Consider the following 18,408-nt stretch of genomic DNA (forward strand, 5'->3'; position numbering starts at 1 on the left):
CCAGCACCAACTCAGGACTGACGAGAACCTCAGCTATCACTTGTCTATACAGTAGCCCAATAAAACCATCTTAACAGGTTCAGAAAACTAATGTTCAACACTTTAGACACCCATTTTCTCAGCAAAGGAGGCTTCCATGTGCTCTAACATACCTGAAGGAGGAGGGCTCTCCATGGATAAGTGGGGCACTGGAAAGAGCTGGTGCAGGACCCTGGGTGCCCATCCGGATGAGCTTGCCTGTGTTAGAGTCATAGATCCGAACCTCAGGACCAGGATGGGCCTTGGAATGGATGGGTGTTGGGTGGAACAAGGCTGTGGGAAGCATACTGTGTCTGTCTGGAAAGACTGCAGGGCTGTTATCCCTGTGGGATGAGATGGGACATGAATTATTAGTTATTAGTAACACATGGCCCAGGGACACAGGATCAAAGGGAGGCACAGCAATGTGAATGGCATGGATTGAGGAATGGGCACAATGAATCAGGGACAATAGACACCACAAGCTAGGCACCGAATGAGATGCTCTTTCAAATCCTTCACTGATGTTTCCGACGAAGATTGGCAACTCTGAGTTGTAGAACACAGTGACGTGTAAAAATAGCATCATACTTAACCACCGCACCACCAGTGGGCCCTGCCTAGAGGAGCCCTCTGCCTTGGCAGGGCAACCTTTGTACTTTGTGGCTCTCTGTGATCTCTACTTGAACTGAAGATGGCCACAGCTCCCCTCAGAAACTAGCGTTTGTACTGACTGCCACTTGTCCCCAACGACCAAGTTTCTCACAAATACACAAAAGATGAGAGACTCCATTTTCCAATATGCCTCCCTTTGAGTAATCTTGTATTCCGGTGCCATGGCCTCTATCCCATACCGTTTCTTTGGTTCTGAGATCTAAACCAGCCTTTCTATGTGTGTGATGTTATCAACCCTGAAGAAACACATGCAAGCTAGAACTTACTACTGAGTACCGCCACTGAGTCTTATTATGAGAAAGTCCAGTTCTAACGCTTCTCTGGCTGTTAACAGTCACTCGTCTCGGACACAGAGGAACTGCAGCATCACTCTGCAAAGGCCAAGACCAGGGTGGACAGAGCTGACCCCCTCTCAGGCTCTGCAGCCTTGGGAGACGGGTAGCATTTGTAATGGTTAATACAAGGCTCTGGCCGTGCCTGTGAGGATTATTCTGATTAAATTTATTAAAGGAAGATATCCTAGAAGTAGGTGGGGGTACCATTCTCTGGGCCTGGGGAGGATGGGGGTGTCCTGACACTACCCAAAGAAGAGCTGAGCATCAGTATTAATCATTCCCTCTTCCTAAATCCTGCTACAATGTGACTAGCTACCTCAAGCTCCTGTCACCACAACTTTCTACCAGGATAGAAAATAAACCCCTTCCTCCTTTCAATTGTTGTCAGGGCATTGTGTCACAGCACCAGGACAAGTAGCTGACACGTGACGGGTCTTGGACGAACGCCTCAGCAATAAGGCTCTCAGCACTGTACCCAGCCGGAACTCAAGCTGTCCTGCTGGCAGCACCGCTCGACACAAGAACAACTGAGGTTACAGAAGCTCCTGGCCCAGCTCGGGAAGATCACAGGGGACGGGGGTGGGGCTCAGGGAGGGGAGAGTGCATTAGATGTCTAGTTGTGGCTGGGTACTTCAGGGAACTGGAAGGAGAGAGGCAGTGTGGGACAGGATAGATGGGAGGGACCTACCTATGTGTCCGGGTATCCTCATCCATGAGCGGGAAGAGCTGCTCCTCTACCTTGTCCCAGCGCTCCAGGCAGCTCCACAGCCATTCAGGGCTGACCACATGCAGGTGTTTGCACTCCTGTGCCTGGCGCACCTTCTCTGTGCCTGCAGAGACAACATGTCAGCCTGCAACCATGAAGTACCAGAGCGGGGTCTTCTGTTCCTCTTAGGAAGGAGCCTACATCAGGCTTACAGACAAGCATCCTCCTCACCACTGGGGCAGAACTTCTTGTCAACAAGGTTTCTGTTCACCTACTTCCTAATCCTTGAGCCTTCCCTGCAAACAGCCTGAGGTCTGCCTTCCACCTGCCGATCAAGCCGGGTTCTGGTACCAGCCACGGCAAGAGATCCCTCAGGAGTCCTGCTGACTCTCCCTGCATGGAGGCACACCATCTAACTTCTGAACTCGGGGCTTCCTTAACCAGCTTGGCACCTGTCTGGTCTTGTTCCCTGCCTCACACTCTTCTCTTCTTGTCCTTCTGGGTCCTAAGGGCCCCTGGAAGGCTACTGACTCTCCACTGAGTGGCTCCTCACCCATCTTTCAGCTGATCCTGCCCTGTCCCAGTGTCTTATAGCCATTTTATACGCCATGCTGTAGGATGGCCAACCGAGTCCCAGCCCAGCCGAGTTTTCAAGGAAGTCACTCTCTTCAAAGGAAAAGGTAAAATGAGAACACGTCTCACATCTCAGAGCATCCCTAAGGCTGCAGTGTCCACAGAGAAAAAGCTTCAAAACCAGGCAAAATAGACATGGACACTAGTTACTACAACAGTCTCTCTATGACAGAGACTGTAACACCTGTATGACAAGCACTTCGCCTACTGATTCATTTCCCTAGTAAGGCAGCCTGTTTTTAAACCATCGTGCGTATAAAGACGCACGTGCACGGCACTGTGGCCTGGCCTGGAAAGAGGGACGGAGCTGAAGCACTCCTAGCTGCATTTCCCTACCCACAGGAGCAGGGATGGTGGCACATACCGGCCCGCGCTGCAATGAGGTGAGTGGCCCTGTCTGGAGCGTCAGGGCTCAGCACTAGCTGGGTGAGGACCTTGGCTCCCAGAGCTGTGGCATGATAGTGCTCACGAGTCTTCTCCACAGGAAAGTTTGTTGGGTGCAGCCCACTGAAAATGACGGCCACATCTGCTAGCACCTTGCTCTTGAGCTCTGGCACAATTTTCCGTATATCTGGAGCTTCCTCAAGCTCCTTGTTGAGGTATCTGTCATATTTTGTGTAATAGTCAGTGTGTACTCGCACTAGGATCTCCTCGAGGTGTATCAAGTGGTCATCGTCATCTGTGTCCTCTTCCTCTTCCTCCCCAACACTCTGGTCTAGGGACTCGCCTGCAGTGACACCTGACTGTTCACTGTTCTGTGACTCTGTCTCAGCCTCCTTCCGGTCCACACTGCCGTTGCCCAGGCCACAGAGGCTGTCTCGCTCACCCTCCTCCTGAGTATCTGGGTCGGACACTTTGTCATGTGGGTGGAGAGGCCCAGACTCTCCCGAGGGGCTTGCTGCAGACCTCCCCCCACTCGTGTCATGGGGCCCACTGTGCTGTGGAACTTTTGTTCTATCCTGGGTGGCTGGAGACTTCTTTCTGCGTCTCCTCTCCTCATTCTCCCCATCGGAAGCAGAGGAGAAGGACTTCTGGCCTTCTGACCTGCTGCTCTCACTGCTCTCACTGTCACTGGACAGGTCGAAGTCCAAACCTTGGGTGGCATCTCCCTGAGTAGGGTGCGCTCCTGGTGCTGTCCGACTGTCCCACTCACAAGACACAGGGAGCTCTGGAGCTTCTGTCAGCTCTCGGCCACCAGAGCTGCTGGCAGGAGAGGCACGGGTGAGGGACCAGGTTTCCTTCTCATCTGTTTTACTGGAAAAAACTCCTGGCACAGCCTCACCACCATTGAGCTCCCGGGAGGCCTTCCCAAGGCCATTGCTCTGTTCCACCCCAGGAGGTTTGCCTTCCTCAGGGTCCTTGACTGGCAGAGCTTGTTCCAAGATGTCCGCTCCTTTGGAAGAATGATTTACTAAATATACATACAAAAGGAAAAGTTACGGTTATTTAATGGTAAATAACTTTTGAACCTAAACCTCACCCTTCTCCAGGACAGTCTGAACTGTCTGTCCTCTCTGGCTCAGGCCTAGGGAAATTTCTGATCTAAGAGCTGACAATAACCAGCTCATGTCTGTGGCCATGAACAGACCTTCTGCCTTTGCAGCCTATATGGGCGGGTGATCCGAGGCAATGTCCTCATCTATGAAAAGTTTACCCTCGTTGTCTACTTCAGTGCCTACAGAAGCAATATATGCCTCTAAACATTCTATTTCAGTTCACCATAAAAACTTAAAACCAAAACTTGCAAACTGAACTTGGTGGTGCACACCTGTACCCCCATAGTTGGGAGGCTGAAGGAAGGGCCTGTGCTACATAGACAGACTACGTCTTAAAAGCTCCATAGAGAGAAATGTAATTTCCTTCAGACAACCTCTGGCTCCTGTGTGCCTCAGACTCGATTCCCTGCAGTTTTCACGCAGGCAACATAGACTGAGTCCCGGCTGTTTTCTAAGAATCTGCTGGTTCTTACAGGGGAACCACTGCACCCCACCTGTATCTCACACACACCTTCCTCCCTCCCTCCATGGGTGTACAATCCAAACTCCCGGGATGGAATGCGGTGGCATCACACTCAGACCAGTGTGGCGTCTCCCACCACTCCCCCCCCCTTCCCCTCCAGCACCAGGGACTGATTGTGGTAGACACAGATACAGCACCAGCCCCGATATGATTTTTAAATATCCTACTTCTCATTACGGAAACCCAACTGCTTCAGGAAAGTTGAAATACAAATAAGAAGCAAAACAGAATGAAGTGAATATTCCATTACAGAGATTAAAAATAAAAGATAGACATTTACCAAAATGCTATTTTCACCCACCTTTTTTCCTTGTCTGAGATTCCCGGGCCCCAGGGGGTGCGTTCACATCACCTGTGCCTGGGAAATAGACATACTTCTTCACAGTTATAAGGTTAGGGGCGAACTTCCACACATCCTCTCGGTCATCAATGATGCAAACCATTGAATCTCCACAGGGAAAGAGATTTCTATGAGCAAACACATACAGTTTACACAGAAAGTGGTTTGCCAGTTACAATAATCTTTTATTCTGCTAAAAAGAACAATCGAGGACTTTCAGCTATCTATGAAGAGCAGAGAGCAGAGTCCGTAAAAGGAAGCACGCTATAACAGGGGGCTTTCATATGTTTGTAATTTATTGTTTTCCAGAGAAAGTAAAATTAAAATATTTTTCTCCATTGCTTGATTCTCCTTAACAAAACTTTAAAAAATGGGTAAATATTTCAGTCACAGGTCAGAACACAGCCCTGAAAACTCAGTTTTTATAAACAATTGGGTCAGACCACATTAATAAACATAATAACAAACAGCGCAAAGGCCAAGTGCTCACCGGGCACCCTTACAGTGGACCTCGGCTGACCCTGAGCACAGCACAGGGAGTCTATTCCTGCGCAGTGCTTCCAGTAGACTCTATCACCCAGCCCTCAGACAGCTTTGCACTGAGGAAGCACCAATGCTACCTCCTGCCTTGCTTTGCCCCCAGTTTGCTCCCTCTATACTATCTAGCAATAGTATTCTTCTAGTTAATAATAACGTGCACAATTTTCAAATCTCCATGGATCTCTTAATCTAAAAATGAAACTTCAAAGGAAGATGTCTGTACATCCACACCCCGTTCACTGCTATACAGAACTGCTATGGTCCAGGTCTTAAGAGAAACACACTATAGAAACAAATGCCACTTGACACATGAGAACGGTGGACACAGCTCTCTACTGGTAGGAATGGGACACATCTTGTGCAAAATGACAAATTTCAGACATAGGGCTGCTTCCCAAGCAGGACTGAGGAAGAGCAAGCCCGGTCACAGAGCTTAGAGAAAGACAGAAAACAGACAGATGACAAAAAAGGAAGATGGGAAACAGCAAAGATAAAGCAAGTTTGGCTGTTTATTGGGTGTTATTCACTAGAGGAATGTACACCAGGCAAATTCCTAGGAAACTGTAACTCTGAGAGGCTGGCACTGGTGTCCTCATCTTTCAACCCAGAAAGTTGTGTGGAACGAAAACGGGACCTTCTGGCAGCTGCTGTGCTCACAATGCTGTGTGCATCCTACAGGCCCCGCACCTTCTCTGGCCTGCGCCTTCCTTCTCTAGGCTACTTTGCCTTCTCAGCCCTAAACCTTCACCTGTGTGGTCAGTGCTTCACCTCTGCAGCAGTGAGCTCTACCCTGAGGCCTAATCTCTGAGGCCAGCTGGTAAAGGGCGACATGGAAGGCAATGGCTGAGGTGGAGAGAAGCTAACACCCAGCATGTGTGGGGAAGACGACCATCGCGCCTCTTCTGAACCACACAAAGGTAGTTTCAGATCAATATGGCCTGGAATAGGGAACAGGACAGGAGGACACAGAAAGGGTTGGGTTCTCTCGGGGCCTGTGGTGCTCTGAATGAGAATGGACCCCATAGGCTCACATTTCCATATGCTCCCTACAATGACAGACTCACACTCTGAAACTGTGAGCAAGCCCCTAATTAAATTCTTTCTTTTATAAGTTGTTTCCGTCATGGTGTCTTATTACAGCGACAGGACATTAGCAGAGGCAGGGCCCAAGCATCCAGAGCAGGAACAGGACCCACGTGGGAGGAATGCAATGCAGGGTCTAATCTAGAAACGACCTGTCTGAGTACTCTACGGGTTATGCTGAAAGTTGGAGGTTACATTCGTAGAAAATGTTAATCACAGAACTATTACGCTACTTCTCAAAATTCCATTTTTAAAGAGGAAAGTGAGTAGTAAGTTGTCTCCATGGAAATTCAGCCAAGTACTTACCTAAGGTTTCCTGTTTTAGAAAACGGGTCAATACATTCATCTCTAGATAATATTCGATGAGAAAAAAGCTTCTTCTCAGGGTCCAAAAAGCCTGTAGAAAGATGGGACAGAGGTCATGCTGTGCACACAGCACCCCACACCATGCCTTGTGCAGTTTGGGTCTGTTCTTCTTGACCCACGGATCTAGAAGTTTCAGTCCATGGTTATCTGACCCTCTGTTTGAGGCCTTTAACAACATAGTACATCAAAGCTGGAACACGAACTTTGGGGAAACTGCCCACTCCACAGCAATGAGGATTTAAACAGAAGGGGCATAGCCCCAGTATTCCCTTTAATGACACTGCCCTAACTTCCTCCCACTAGACCCTACTTCCTAAAGGCTGAACTAATTCCTACTCCCAGTAGTGTCCACAGTCACTGTGCTGTGTCCCGTGAAGCAGCACACGTAGGACTTAGTTCTTTGGGTGTGACTAGCACTGATACCTTGTCCACAGCTGTCCCCAGGCCTGCCTGGGAGAATTTATACTCATGTTCTTGAAGGTACGTCTGGAGCTCTAGTGGATACTGCGTCCCACTCTGTCCAACACTCTCTGGATGAACTAGATACTAGACGTTTCCACAAAGCCACAGCTAGAAACGGAGTAGGTGCCTAAGGCCTTGAGTGCTTGACTCGCCCAGGAAGACACAGCAGCAGGACTTGCTTTTGGCAGCCCCACAAAGCCAGGGCTGTTAGCAGACTCTTGTGGCGTGGCCCTGCCGATGACATCATCAGCACAGATACTATGAAAGCAGCAGGCAACAACATGCTCTCTCATGCTTCAGGTCTGAAAGCAGACTGGCACCCTTCCCTTTCCTCTTACTTTACCCTTCTCACTGGGGCCTCTCTGACAAGAACTGAGTGTCAAAAGGACTAATGATGGTCTGACCTACAACAAACTCAGGGATGTGGCCTCTTACTCAGTACTGACGCAGTCTCCAAGCCTCCTTCATGCTGGACCTTGTTGTGTTCATGAGGTCACATCAACAGAACAGTTTCTACAAGGAAGAGTGAGTGACTCTAGAGCAGTGGTTCTCACCCTTCCTAATGCTGTGACCTTTAATGCTATGCTTCATGCTGTGGTGGCTCTGGACCATAAAACTATTCTTGTGGCTACTGTAATTTTGCTACTGTTATAAATCATAATGTAAGCATCTGATATTTATAATATCTGATATGCAACCTCTGTAAAGGGCTCTTCAGCCCACAGGTTGAGACCTCCTGCTTTAGGATGTGTCCAGCGACTGTCTCAAATACCTATGGTCAAGATGATCTGAAAGACCCAAATAGGACATACTGGCATTGCCACTAGATGGACAGGATGTTCGTCCAGAATCCAAATCAAGACGTCTATTCATGCTTAATCTCAGTGGGTGTTTATCTTGTGATGAAAGAGGAGAATGGGCACAACTGTTCAAAAGGAAATCACTACGCTGTAGTTTTGTGACACAGATCTATTAATGACTACGATGATATACAAATCCTATATGATAAGAACTCTGCATGGATGTGCACGGACACAGACAAGCTATGCAGACTATGCAAACACACACACTCAGCATGAGGAGAGGGAACATGTGCATGTGACAAGAGGAGGGAGTACACATGCACGTGACAGCGCAGAGTCTTTTCTAATTTTTAATGTTTCTGATACCTTTAACGGAAAGTATCAAAGTACTCATTTAACTGGGATGTTTTCTTCATTAGACTCTGCTGGTGCCTCTCCCAGTCACCTGTCTAAAGCTTGCCCCATTATCACTATTAGCCTGCGTCACTAATCAGCACCCAGAGAGGCGAGGTTTCAATGGGAAAGCCACAGCCTGGGTGTGGATCTGCCGTTTAATAGGGAGGCCTCGGCTGTTGGAGCTGGTAATTTACAACCCACAGGGAGCTACTCATCACCGCTCTGCAGGCTGTAAGCCCAAGATGAAGGCATCAGCAGCTTCCCTGACAGGTGGTGGCTGTTCTGCTGATGGTACCTCCCAAGGTCACCTCCTAATAATCACCTTGCTGATTAAAGGTTAGAATATTAAGTCAGTGCACAGGGCTCTTCTTTATTGGTCTGAGATGCCTTACCTTCCCATTATACAATTACACACCTTCAAATCCTTCGTCCCACCCAGATACACACGAGTGACAAACCTAAACCCTGAAACTCAGACAAAGGGAGTCAGCTTTAACACATGGCCTGGATGTTCATGACAAACACCGTCAGCGTAGGCTGACAAATTATAAAAAGTACACATTCTGGTGGGAGCCATTGACAGTGGGGAGGCAGGGAGCACTGTGTGGGGTGTGCACAGCAGGCCAGAGTATAAGGAGGGAAGAGTGTATACGGGAAACCTCTGTAATTCTGCTGTGAGCCTAAAGCTGTCCTAAAAAACACTGTTTTAAAAACATAGGCTGCAGAGATTCTAAACTACCAACTGCACCAGATTTCTTCCTCTATCACCTTTGGCATTGCTTCTTTTGTTGTTTTCTGGTTTTGGTATTTTTTTGAAACAGGTTATTTGATCTCACTGATTCAGAAATTGGCTGGCCATTTTGATTTTTAGTGGGTACTAGGGATCTGGGGATCTGAACTCTGGTCCTCACGCTTGCACAGGAGGGGCTGTGCTCATCGACCTTTGAATTTTAAACTGCTCAGATGACCAAGTTCTGCACCTGCTATTTAGGTGCCGCAGCCTGCTGGGCTGCAATGTGTCCCCCTTATTCAGGCAGTGACTGGAACATACTCAGAGGTAATTTCCCAACTGGCTGCAGCCAGCACTAATTCCCCAGTCAGTGCTGCCACCAGGTGGCCACTGCACACAAAGCACATGGAAGGGATTGCCAGTGCAGCAGTTCATGTCCACCCAAGACAAGCACGAGTCACTAGGTCTTAAGGACTCACTGTGGCTGTTAAAGTGTTTGGCACAAACACACGCGGACCACAGAGCACCAAGGCCATCTTTAGTCAGCTAAAGAAGCCACCTTTGAAAACACCCACATAAGTTTTCTTTCCATCTATCTATGGTCCCAGACACTGTTCCCTCTGCAGCTGCCGGTCCTAAGCCCGGGTTCCATTCTGCACCACCCCTCAGACTGTGCCAGACTGACCCGCGATGGTGTGGGCATACAGACGGCTGCCGAAAGTGAAAACATGCAGCTCATACAGCTTGGCGATTTTCTCCAGGAAGTCCTTGCAGTGAGGCCTCAGGCGGGTGTGCAGCATGGGCTCCCCTCGGCCCAGCTGGAAGTGGAAGATGCCCTGTGGACAAGAGTCGAGGGTGAGGAGAGGATGAGGGACAAGTGCCCAGCCAGCACCTGAGCTGTGGGCCCAGCAAGGGATGGCAGACGCAGTCAGATGTGGAACCACAGGACACATGAGCTCCACATAGTGCATGAGTGAAGCACGGGAGGGTCCATGATGATGGATGCACTCCACTAACTACCGTGACTATGCCAACCAGCCTCGTAAGAAGAGGCTGCAGTAGCTACCTCTCATAAGTACAACTGTCCATGACGCCACTTCCTATAAACTGCCCGGTAACCACCAGTCACTATAACCCGTCACTACTCAGGACCAACCACCTCAATAACTGTCTGTGATAACCACAACCAAGATAACCCAATAATGGCTGTAGTGACTGTCCAGTCATTTAACACCTCAGGACAGTGGGTGGTGTCTTGGGATCAGTGCTGTTATCTTGGTGACATCACTGTTCTGAGCATCCCCATGGTGACTGCTGGGCTTCTAATGAGGGTAACAATCACTAATGGTGAGGCAGCTTCATTCAGTACATGTGAGTGCAGAAACAGTGCTCTAGGTCACCTTGCAGGCTGGTGACACCGGTTTTACTCCCATTAATTTTCAGCTAGAGATGCTTGTTTCTCATAGGAAACTCAGCTGTCATCCTTCTATTTCCCATTATTTTCCCTGCAAAATATACTGATTTCTTTAACAATTAAAAAGATTAATGACTTAGGCCAGATGTTGATTAGCTCTAAAAACAAAACACCCAAAACCCAAAAAACCAACCAACCAACCAAACCAGCAGGATGCTGAACCTGAGCCATCCGAGTTAGAACAGGAAACTCTAGGGTTGGCTTTCCTCTTCTCAACAGTGGAGTCCAACAGCCGCCATGTCCACTTCCACAATGGTACAGGCATGGATGGTGCTCAGAGCAAGAACTAAATACCCTTCCCTAAGTGTCCAGACACCAGGAACTCAACCCAGAGGCTGAGCCCCAAGGCCTGCAATTATGTTTCATGGCGGCCCAAGCCCAGGCCAAATCCTCAGACATTGACTAGAGGCTTCCTAGCAGCACCGATATTAGTAGAGGAAGGGTCCTACTTAAATCATCCCACACCAGTGCTTCTCAGCCTTCCTAACGCTAACGCTGTGACCCTTTAACACAGTCCCTCATGGTGTGCTGACCCGACCATAAGTTATTCTTCTTGCTACTCATCAGTTTGCTACTGTCACGAGTCATGATGTAAGTCTGTGTTTCCTATCGTCTGGGGGGCCCCTGTGAGGAGGTTGAGAACCACTCACTGCCCTATACTGATGGGGAGACACTAGCTCCCTGGATCCTTTACAAGTGACAACTGTTCCCAACTATCTCACTGAACTAATTTAAAATGCGCAACTCCAACAGAAACAACTTAGGCTCACACACCGAGTGCAGAACCTCTTCCATCTATGTGCCCTCCAAGGTGCTGTCTCTGGGCAGGCTGTGACTGAAATAATAGAATGTTTGGAAGAGCTGACCCCAAATGGAGTGGACGGCTCTGTTGGACCCCACGACACAGAGACACCTAACATAAGTGTATCAGCTGTGCCGTCCGTGCATGGAGTTCGAGCTCTAGCCATGTTAGGGTGCTCTTCACAAGTCTACCAGCACAGGTCGTCACCCATATCACCATCACAGCCACAGTGGCTCACTCAAAGCAAAGGCATTTGGCTCTGTGGTAAACCCTACCCTAGGCTGTGATCAGCTTCTAGCATCTTCCTGTCCCTAGACCTGGGCACAGCAGGACACATGAGACCTGTAGTGGTACCCAAAGTCTAAAATAGTCTGTGGGTAATTTGCTCAACAGCTAGCATTTAAAAACATGGCAACGTGACACCATCCAGGTCTTCCTTGTTAGTGGTCTCTGTCACCACAGGGTTTAGGCCACCATCCTCTAATAGGCACTGAACGCTTTCTGCTCCTGACTCCCAGGGTGTGGTTCGTCTCCCATTCAGGCTTAACTTGCATGGGACTCTACACTTGGCCACGTCTATGTCACCCTGGAGACTTCAAGTCCTTCATGGTGACTCCCAGGTTCCCTTTAACACAGACCCAGATATCTTCTTGTTCCAGACATCTACAAGGCACCACCTCTTCCCAGGACCATGTTCCCAGCAGCGTTCCTTGTGCTCCCGGCTGCTGTCTTTACGGGCCTCTGAACTCTTCTATCTAGTGTGACCCTCACACAAAAGCTCAATGCCAACAGTAAGAGAGCAGGTCTACCACCTGGACCAGCACAAACAGCTATGTGCGATCATGCCCACAGCAGCTGACTGACCTGTTCCCCACACCTAGGTGGTCACAGGAACCCACTTACCACACGACCGTGTACTTTGGAATGGAGTCATGGGGTCTAACACTGCTGTGAGAGCTACCAAGGGACAAGCTGGAGTCACTCACTTTGTTGGACATCTGGGGACAATGCTGCTCAGTCGTATGAATCAGGGTCTGGTCCAAGTCTACCATGAGAACCAGCTTTCTGTTTCGATGTAGTCGCTGCTGATCTTCTCTTCCTAGTTTTTCAGCTTGCTAAAGTCAAAAAGTAAAAGAGAAAAATGACAAAGTATGTATATTTGGATTCAGAATGAAATTCAACTTTACTAAGGAAAAAGAGCACAGACGAGTCCTAGCCACACACTGCTTCCACAATAGGAGCCTATTACAGCATCTCTGAGGGAGGTCTGGCTCGTGCGGAGCTCAGGCCACCCCTGCTGCCGGACTGGCAATGCCAAGAAGGTGGCTGATATACAAAACTAAGAGCTGTGGGGCTTCAAAGCATCCACGGAGAGACAGCTGTTTAGGAGCAGAAGAAAGGAAAATGGCAGCTAGTGGAGCCCCATCTTAGAAAGCCGTACTCCAGATGGGGGCTGCCCATACAACTGCCTGCTAACCCATGCGCCAGAGTTCCCACATAGCCCAGGAGTGCTATTCTTCTCACCTCAGAGCTCACCATCAACTCCGGCACACTGTGCACCATGGAAACAGTCGCTGTAGAAAGTGGTACCTGCTGCTTTCCGTTTTTACTCTGCAACCTGTAAGTGTGGAGAGTGTTTGGTTAACTGTGTGTGGAAAGGCGCATCTGTCTAACTGTAAATGGAGGGGTATGATTTCAGCAAGTGGTTACCAACGCTGCTCTCTTAGCACACAACTCTCTTGTGCAGACAGCTACGTGAATGCTTTCTTTAAAAAAAAAAAAAAAGAAAGAAAGAAAATATGAGAAACTGGGCTCTAGGTCACACCTGCAGTCAGATATGGTAGTCAGTACAAGAGTCAATTCTCCATGTAAACCGACTGCAGTAAGGTGGGAACAATTACAAGTAGCAGCAACTACCCACCACCTACACTGAGGAAGGGACAGAGGTCTTTTAAGATCAGTATCATCTACACAGAGCATTAGAAACAGGCTCACTGTCAACGCGGCAGGGGATTTGCCATCTTCACAGTGAAGACAGAAAGCACCATGTCCTCCAGAGATACTGGGGAAGAAACTCAGCATAATCTAGGGTGTGAGGAAATGACAGCCTGAAAGCAAAGGGTTACTGCTCAAGGTCCTGCCCAAGGCAAAGGTTTCCAGGCAAAGGCAACAGGACCCTGTGTCATGCCTCAGTGTCCACAGGCTCAACCACCTGAGAGCCAAAGACACAGCCTCGTCCCAGGTACTCACTGGGTCAGGTCCTGGCCACACTCAGCACACAGGCCCTTCATGACAACAGGGTGGCTACATCCTTCCAACCGCACCAGAAGTGCCCTGCAAAAACAAAAGCAAACATTAAAATCTCTCCATGGGCCACATGGTATGAGAAAGGGCACCCAAACGGGAACAGAGTCCCAAAAGAGCCTTCAGGCTAGCTCTAACTGACTCTCAAATCACTCTGGCCGGGACAGCCATGCACTGCATAGGATAATGAAAGAAGTGCAGTGTCTGCACACATGTCTCCATGAGTATGTGCACAAGATTCTCACACTTCTGATAAGAACACACCAAAGCCAAAGCTCACCCACAAGTACTGTAAGCACATGTGGTGTAACTCCAATACACTTCTGTCCCCTCCCACATGTGGTGTAACTCCAATACACTTCTGTCCCCTCCCACAGATGCTTCCCAGTCTAGACTGGCTTATATTCATCAATGTTTTTCTGACAGAACTACCATAATTTCCCTAGTTGTTTGTTTTACCCTTTAAAACAATACTTGACCACGTAGCCCACGTTGACCTTGAACCTTCTGCCCTCAGCCTCTCAAGTACTGGGTTCACAGGTGAGTGCCACCATGCCTACTTTCTAGTTTTTAAATCAGCAGAAACTATTTTTCTTGTTATGGCCACAAAACTCAATGCCTTAAGGATTTATTATATATCAATCAAGATCATAAAATAGAGGCTGTCGCCTGCCCCCAGCAGGCCTCTCCTATCATACTATAATCCAGAGCACTCGCTCTCCCAGGGACCTGGCTAGAGGAGACTTCCATTGTTCCCCTCATGCACTTGGAAAGAGAAGAAGGGAAGCAGGAAGAAGATTGGACCAAAGCACAGCCTTGCAGGCACAACAGAGTGCACTTCCCTGGTATGTCACAGAACTAGAAGGCGGAGACCTAAGACTCATGCACACAGCCTGTGTCCAGCGTCAGCTGACAGGGTCTTGAGTTCAGGGTGCTCTGGCTTGTACCCGCCTCCTCCCTTGTTGTTGTGCATGAGGTTTCAAAGAGGGACCCACCTGACCTGAGCATATACCCAAGGGTCTACACTGCAATCCAGTAAAGCCAGGAGAGACGTCTACTAATGCTGTGAGATACCACAGCCAAGAAAAAGCAACACAAAAGGACATTTAAAGGCTCACACCTTATACAAAACCTGACTTAAAACAGGTAACAACTAAACATAAAGGCCAGTGCTAGGTACCTAGCAGGACCTCTGAGTTTTTAGTCAGGGAGGCCCCATGACAGTCCTAACAAAAAGATACCACCGAGCATGAAGAGATCTCATATCTCAACAGTAAAAATGGATGAGGTCTTGATTGTTGTAGCTCTAAAATAAGTCTAAACCAGTTAATACAAGCTCAATTCTATTCTTTTTTCCAAGTGGCTGTTCTAGGTTTCCTGTATTTTTGTACAAACATCAGGACCAGACCGACATTTTGCACAAGCACAGCTGCTAAGCTCTGCTGGAGTAGCAAGTCAGCATCTTCCACACACCCAGTGGCCACACCGACCACAAGGCTGACAAGGAAGCATGTGCTGTGCAACCTCCTCCCCACCCACCAGCGGTGGTCACCCAAGTCCTACCTTACTGAGGTTAAGTCAGACATACCACAAGCTCCTTTAAGTACCCCGCCCAGCAGCCTGTGTGGACTCAGCCGGGCTTTCTACTTCCTGTCCCTGTCTAGAAACCTTGTGCCATTTTACAAGGTAGCACTGAGCTGCCATCAAGGACATGGGTAAGATTATGAAGGAAGTCTGCTGTAAGGGCAGAGCTAGTAACAAAACCAACTGTCTCAGTGGGTTACCTGCCCAGTTGGGTCTTCCCTGGAGCGTGGGCCTAATATCAGTTTTGCCATAGGCAAAAATTCCTCTGAGAGTAGCCTCAGCTTCATAAACAGGAAAGCACAACCATGATCCAAGCAGTGGGCTACACAGTCTTGCTCTCAAAGCCTTGATGAAAAGGAAAGCTCAGTCAAACTCCCATGAATTAAAGGACGACATGAAGCACCAGAAGCAAGGATTCCTCCAGCACAGATGGTGAATTCTCAGCAGTACCACGAGGCTGTGAGAGGGAGTGAGGACAGCCATGCAGTAGTCTGACCTCTGCACTTTGGACACTATGAACTCAACATCCTCCCTGTATGAACAAATTATGTTTTTGTACTAGATTCAATTCTACAAGCAGATTTTGCCCTGGAACACGTGACCATGCTTACAGACACTCTAGATGTCGCTCAGTCATCCCACAGGGTGAAGGAGAGGCGCAGCACAGTCACCCGACCCAGAGAGTCCCTGTGCTGAGACTGGAAACCGAGGCAGAGACAGGAGACCAAGGGCACAGCCGAGCGTTCACTACTGGGCTCACCTAGTTTACGATGCTCTCAGTTCTAGAGACGCCATCCCTGATGAACAGCTGCCGGTCGATACGCTCATCTACATGGATGGCTGTCTGTGACCACTTACATCACCAAAATGACCTGGGACCATACACAGGTGACACTTATCTTTGCATCCCTCATAGCATGCCCTGGATTTAAAAATCTCAGTGGGCAAAGGGCAGAGCTCATTGGTAGAGCACTTGGCTGCCATATACACCAGCCTGTGTTCCATCTCCAGAACTGCAAAAAACCCAACCCTAAACCTCATCTGTGGAGTTCTGACATGTGACTTTCCTTTTTCTAAAGAGGTAATACACAAATTATATTCATTAAAAATATTAAAAGTTTCCAAATTCAAATTTGATCTCCCCAACTCCAAGTGACTTTAAGAACTCTTGTTCTTTGCCATCTGATGTCTTGAGGATTTATGAGAAAAAGCCATACTTAGACACTAAGACGTAGGCAGTAAGTGCCTCCTCCCCTCTGAACTCATGGCTGACGGCACCTCAGAGAGTAGGAAAATTCGAGGCACAAAGCACGAAGTTATGATCCAGCAAGGTGACCACTAATCTAAAGTCCACTCTGAGGCATATCTGGAGCCCTACCATAGGACAAAAAGAATGCTCATGCCACAGGTACCAGTTTAAGAAAAAAAGTGACTCCTCAGTAGAGCAGGAGACCCTGGTTCTCTGCAAGCCGCTGAGGTCTGGACGATGTCAGCTAAAGCTAAGCAAATCCCACATGGCGTCTCCTGCCATACTCTTGTTGCCTGTGTCCACTTGATGAACCCCAACCCTTTCTGTTTCTGGAACCTGGAAGACGCAGGTGTTTGGGGCTGGGCCTGTGGTAAAACATACCATGATGGCCCAGAGAGCACACCTGCACGCACTTCCAAGAAACTCAGCACTGCAGCAAAGGCTTAAATGCATGCGGCTGGGTAAGGCCGAGCTGCTCCTTAAGCCCCAAAGCTGCGGGGTGCACCTACAGCCTGATGGCAGGCACAAGACCCTATCCCCACTTCACAAGCACACACACTTGCACACAGTGCATAAGTGGGTGAAATTCACATCATTCACATTTTCATGTGCCACAGGAAAACTGAGACTTTTACAAAACTACTATGAAACAAAATATTTAATAAAATTAAAAATAAGTCAAGTTTTTAAAGTTAAATCGATTAAGATCTTGGTTTTTAAACTTTAAGATGTATATCTTTATTTTCTAAACATTTTGAAATTTATTTGTTCTATTTTCTCTTCCCCAATATCAAATGTTTTTCTCCTGAGACAATACACATTTTCACTTCTTATATGTTGTTCAATTTATGGGTGACTTAAATACATATGAAATTAACTTATCCATTCCTCCACATCAATATGAGTATTTCTTTTGATCTTTTTAAAAAAAGGATTTATGGGATGTGTTTGGGCATTTTGCCTGCATGTATGTCTGTGTACCACATATTCCTGCTGCTGGCAGAGGCCAGAGAGGGTGCTGGCTCCCCTGGCACTGGAGTTACAGATGGCTGTGAGCCACCCCGCAGAGCAGCCAGTGCTCTTGACCTCTGAACCCTCTCTGCAGCCCCCTCATTTAATCTCTTTGAAGATGAAATAAAGGAAACATGAAGGGAAAGAAACGTTTTATAACCACATACCCTTCTTATGACTTAAATGCTGTTCCTAAGCAGACACAGGTCAAAGCCCTCCTCAGAGGCTTTTTAAAAGCTACTTAAGTCTACACACGTACAAAAAATAAATAAATAAATATAAAGAAAGAAAGAAAATAAATAGATTTTCCTAAATCTATCTTTAGGGAAAAAAAACCCTCAACACACAGAACTCAGGAACCAAAAAGGCCTTTGAGTTCTTCCAAACTAGGAGCACAGCACAGTATGGCCCAACGCCATCTAAGATAGATCACCTGACTCCGCCTCTTACAATTCTCTTAAGCTTCAGGAAAGACCGTCTTCTAACCAAGTAATCATTTAGATAGGGCAGATAGATGCCAACAATGAGTGCTTGGCCAAAGAACATTCATCACAAAAATTCTGGGCACCGGAGTGTAAAGAAATCTAATTCCTAAAGCCAAACTGTGTAGACAACAGCTTCTGTGGCACCTGTGATGGGCGCCTGTGACTCTGAGCCTCCCTCCCCATCTAACCTTCCAACACTGAAAGGGGAGGAAGGCACAGGAGCCACTGAGTTACTTTGTTACAGACTTTCTAAGATGGGTTTCCTCCTCTAGGCCCTGCTTTTTAGCAGGGTGCTCCTGCCAGAGCTGGCTAAGCAAATGCTCTTCTCCCAGTGAGCCACAGGGGCTGAATGTCCTCCACACACTGCCTCTACTGGCTCATGGTTTTTGTTTT

General features: G+C 48.1%; 1 protein-coding gene across 3 annotated transcripts in view; it reads right to left on the reverse strand.

Annotated features, from left to right (window-relative positions):
- Ctdp1 (CTD phosphatase subunit 1) overlaps positions 1-18,408 on the reverse strand; it is a 64,162-nt gene that overhangs the window by 37,574 nt on the left and 8,180 nt on the right. For all 3 annotated transcript variants that reach the window (NM_001414395.1, XM_006254943.5, XM_006254944.5), the window contains exons 2-10: positions 13,633-13,716; positions 12,907-13,000; positions 12,369-12,497; positions 9,792-9,942; positions 6,656-6,746; positions 4,688-4,854; positions 2,732-3,778; positions 1,717-1,858; positions 153-362 (exon numbers count right to left, since the gene is read on the reverse strand). In NM_001414395.1, the coding sequence (NP_001401324.1) occupies positions 153-362; positions 1,717-1,858; positions 2,732-3,778; positions 4,688-4,854; positions 6,656-6,746; positions 9,792-9,942; positions 12,369-12,497; positions 12,907-13,000; positions 13,633-13,716 (2,115 nt within the window). The remainder of the gene's footprint in view (positions 1-152; positions 363-1,716; positions 1,859-2,731; positions 3,779-4,687; positions 4,855-6,655; positions 6,747-9,791; positions 9,943-12,368; positions 12,498-12,906; positions 13,001-13,632; positions 13,717-18,408) is intronic.

This window comes from Rattus norvegicus, chromosome 18 (assembly GCF_036323735.1).
Source record: "Rattus norvegicus strain BN/NHsdMcwi chromosome 18, GRCr8, whole genome shotgun sequence".
Taxonomy (NCBI): domain Eukaryota; kingdom Metazoa; phylum Chordata; class Mammalia; order Rodentia; family Muridae; genus Rattus; species Rattus norvegicus.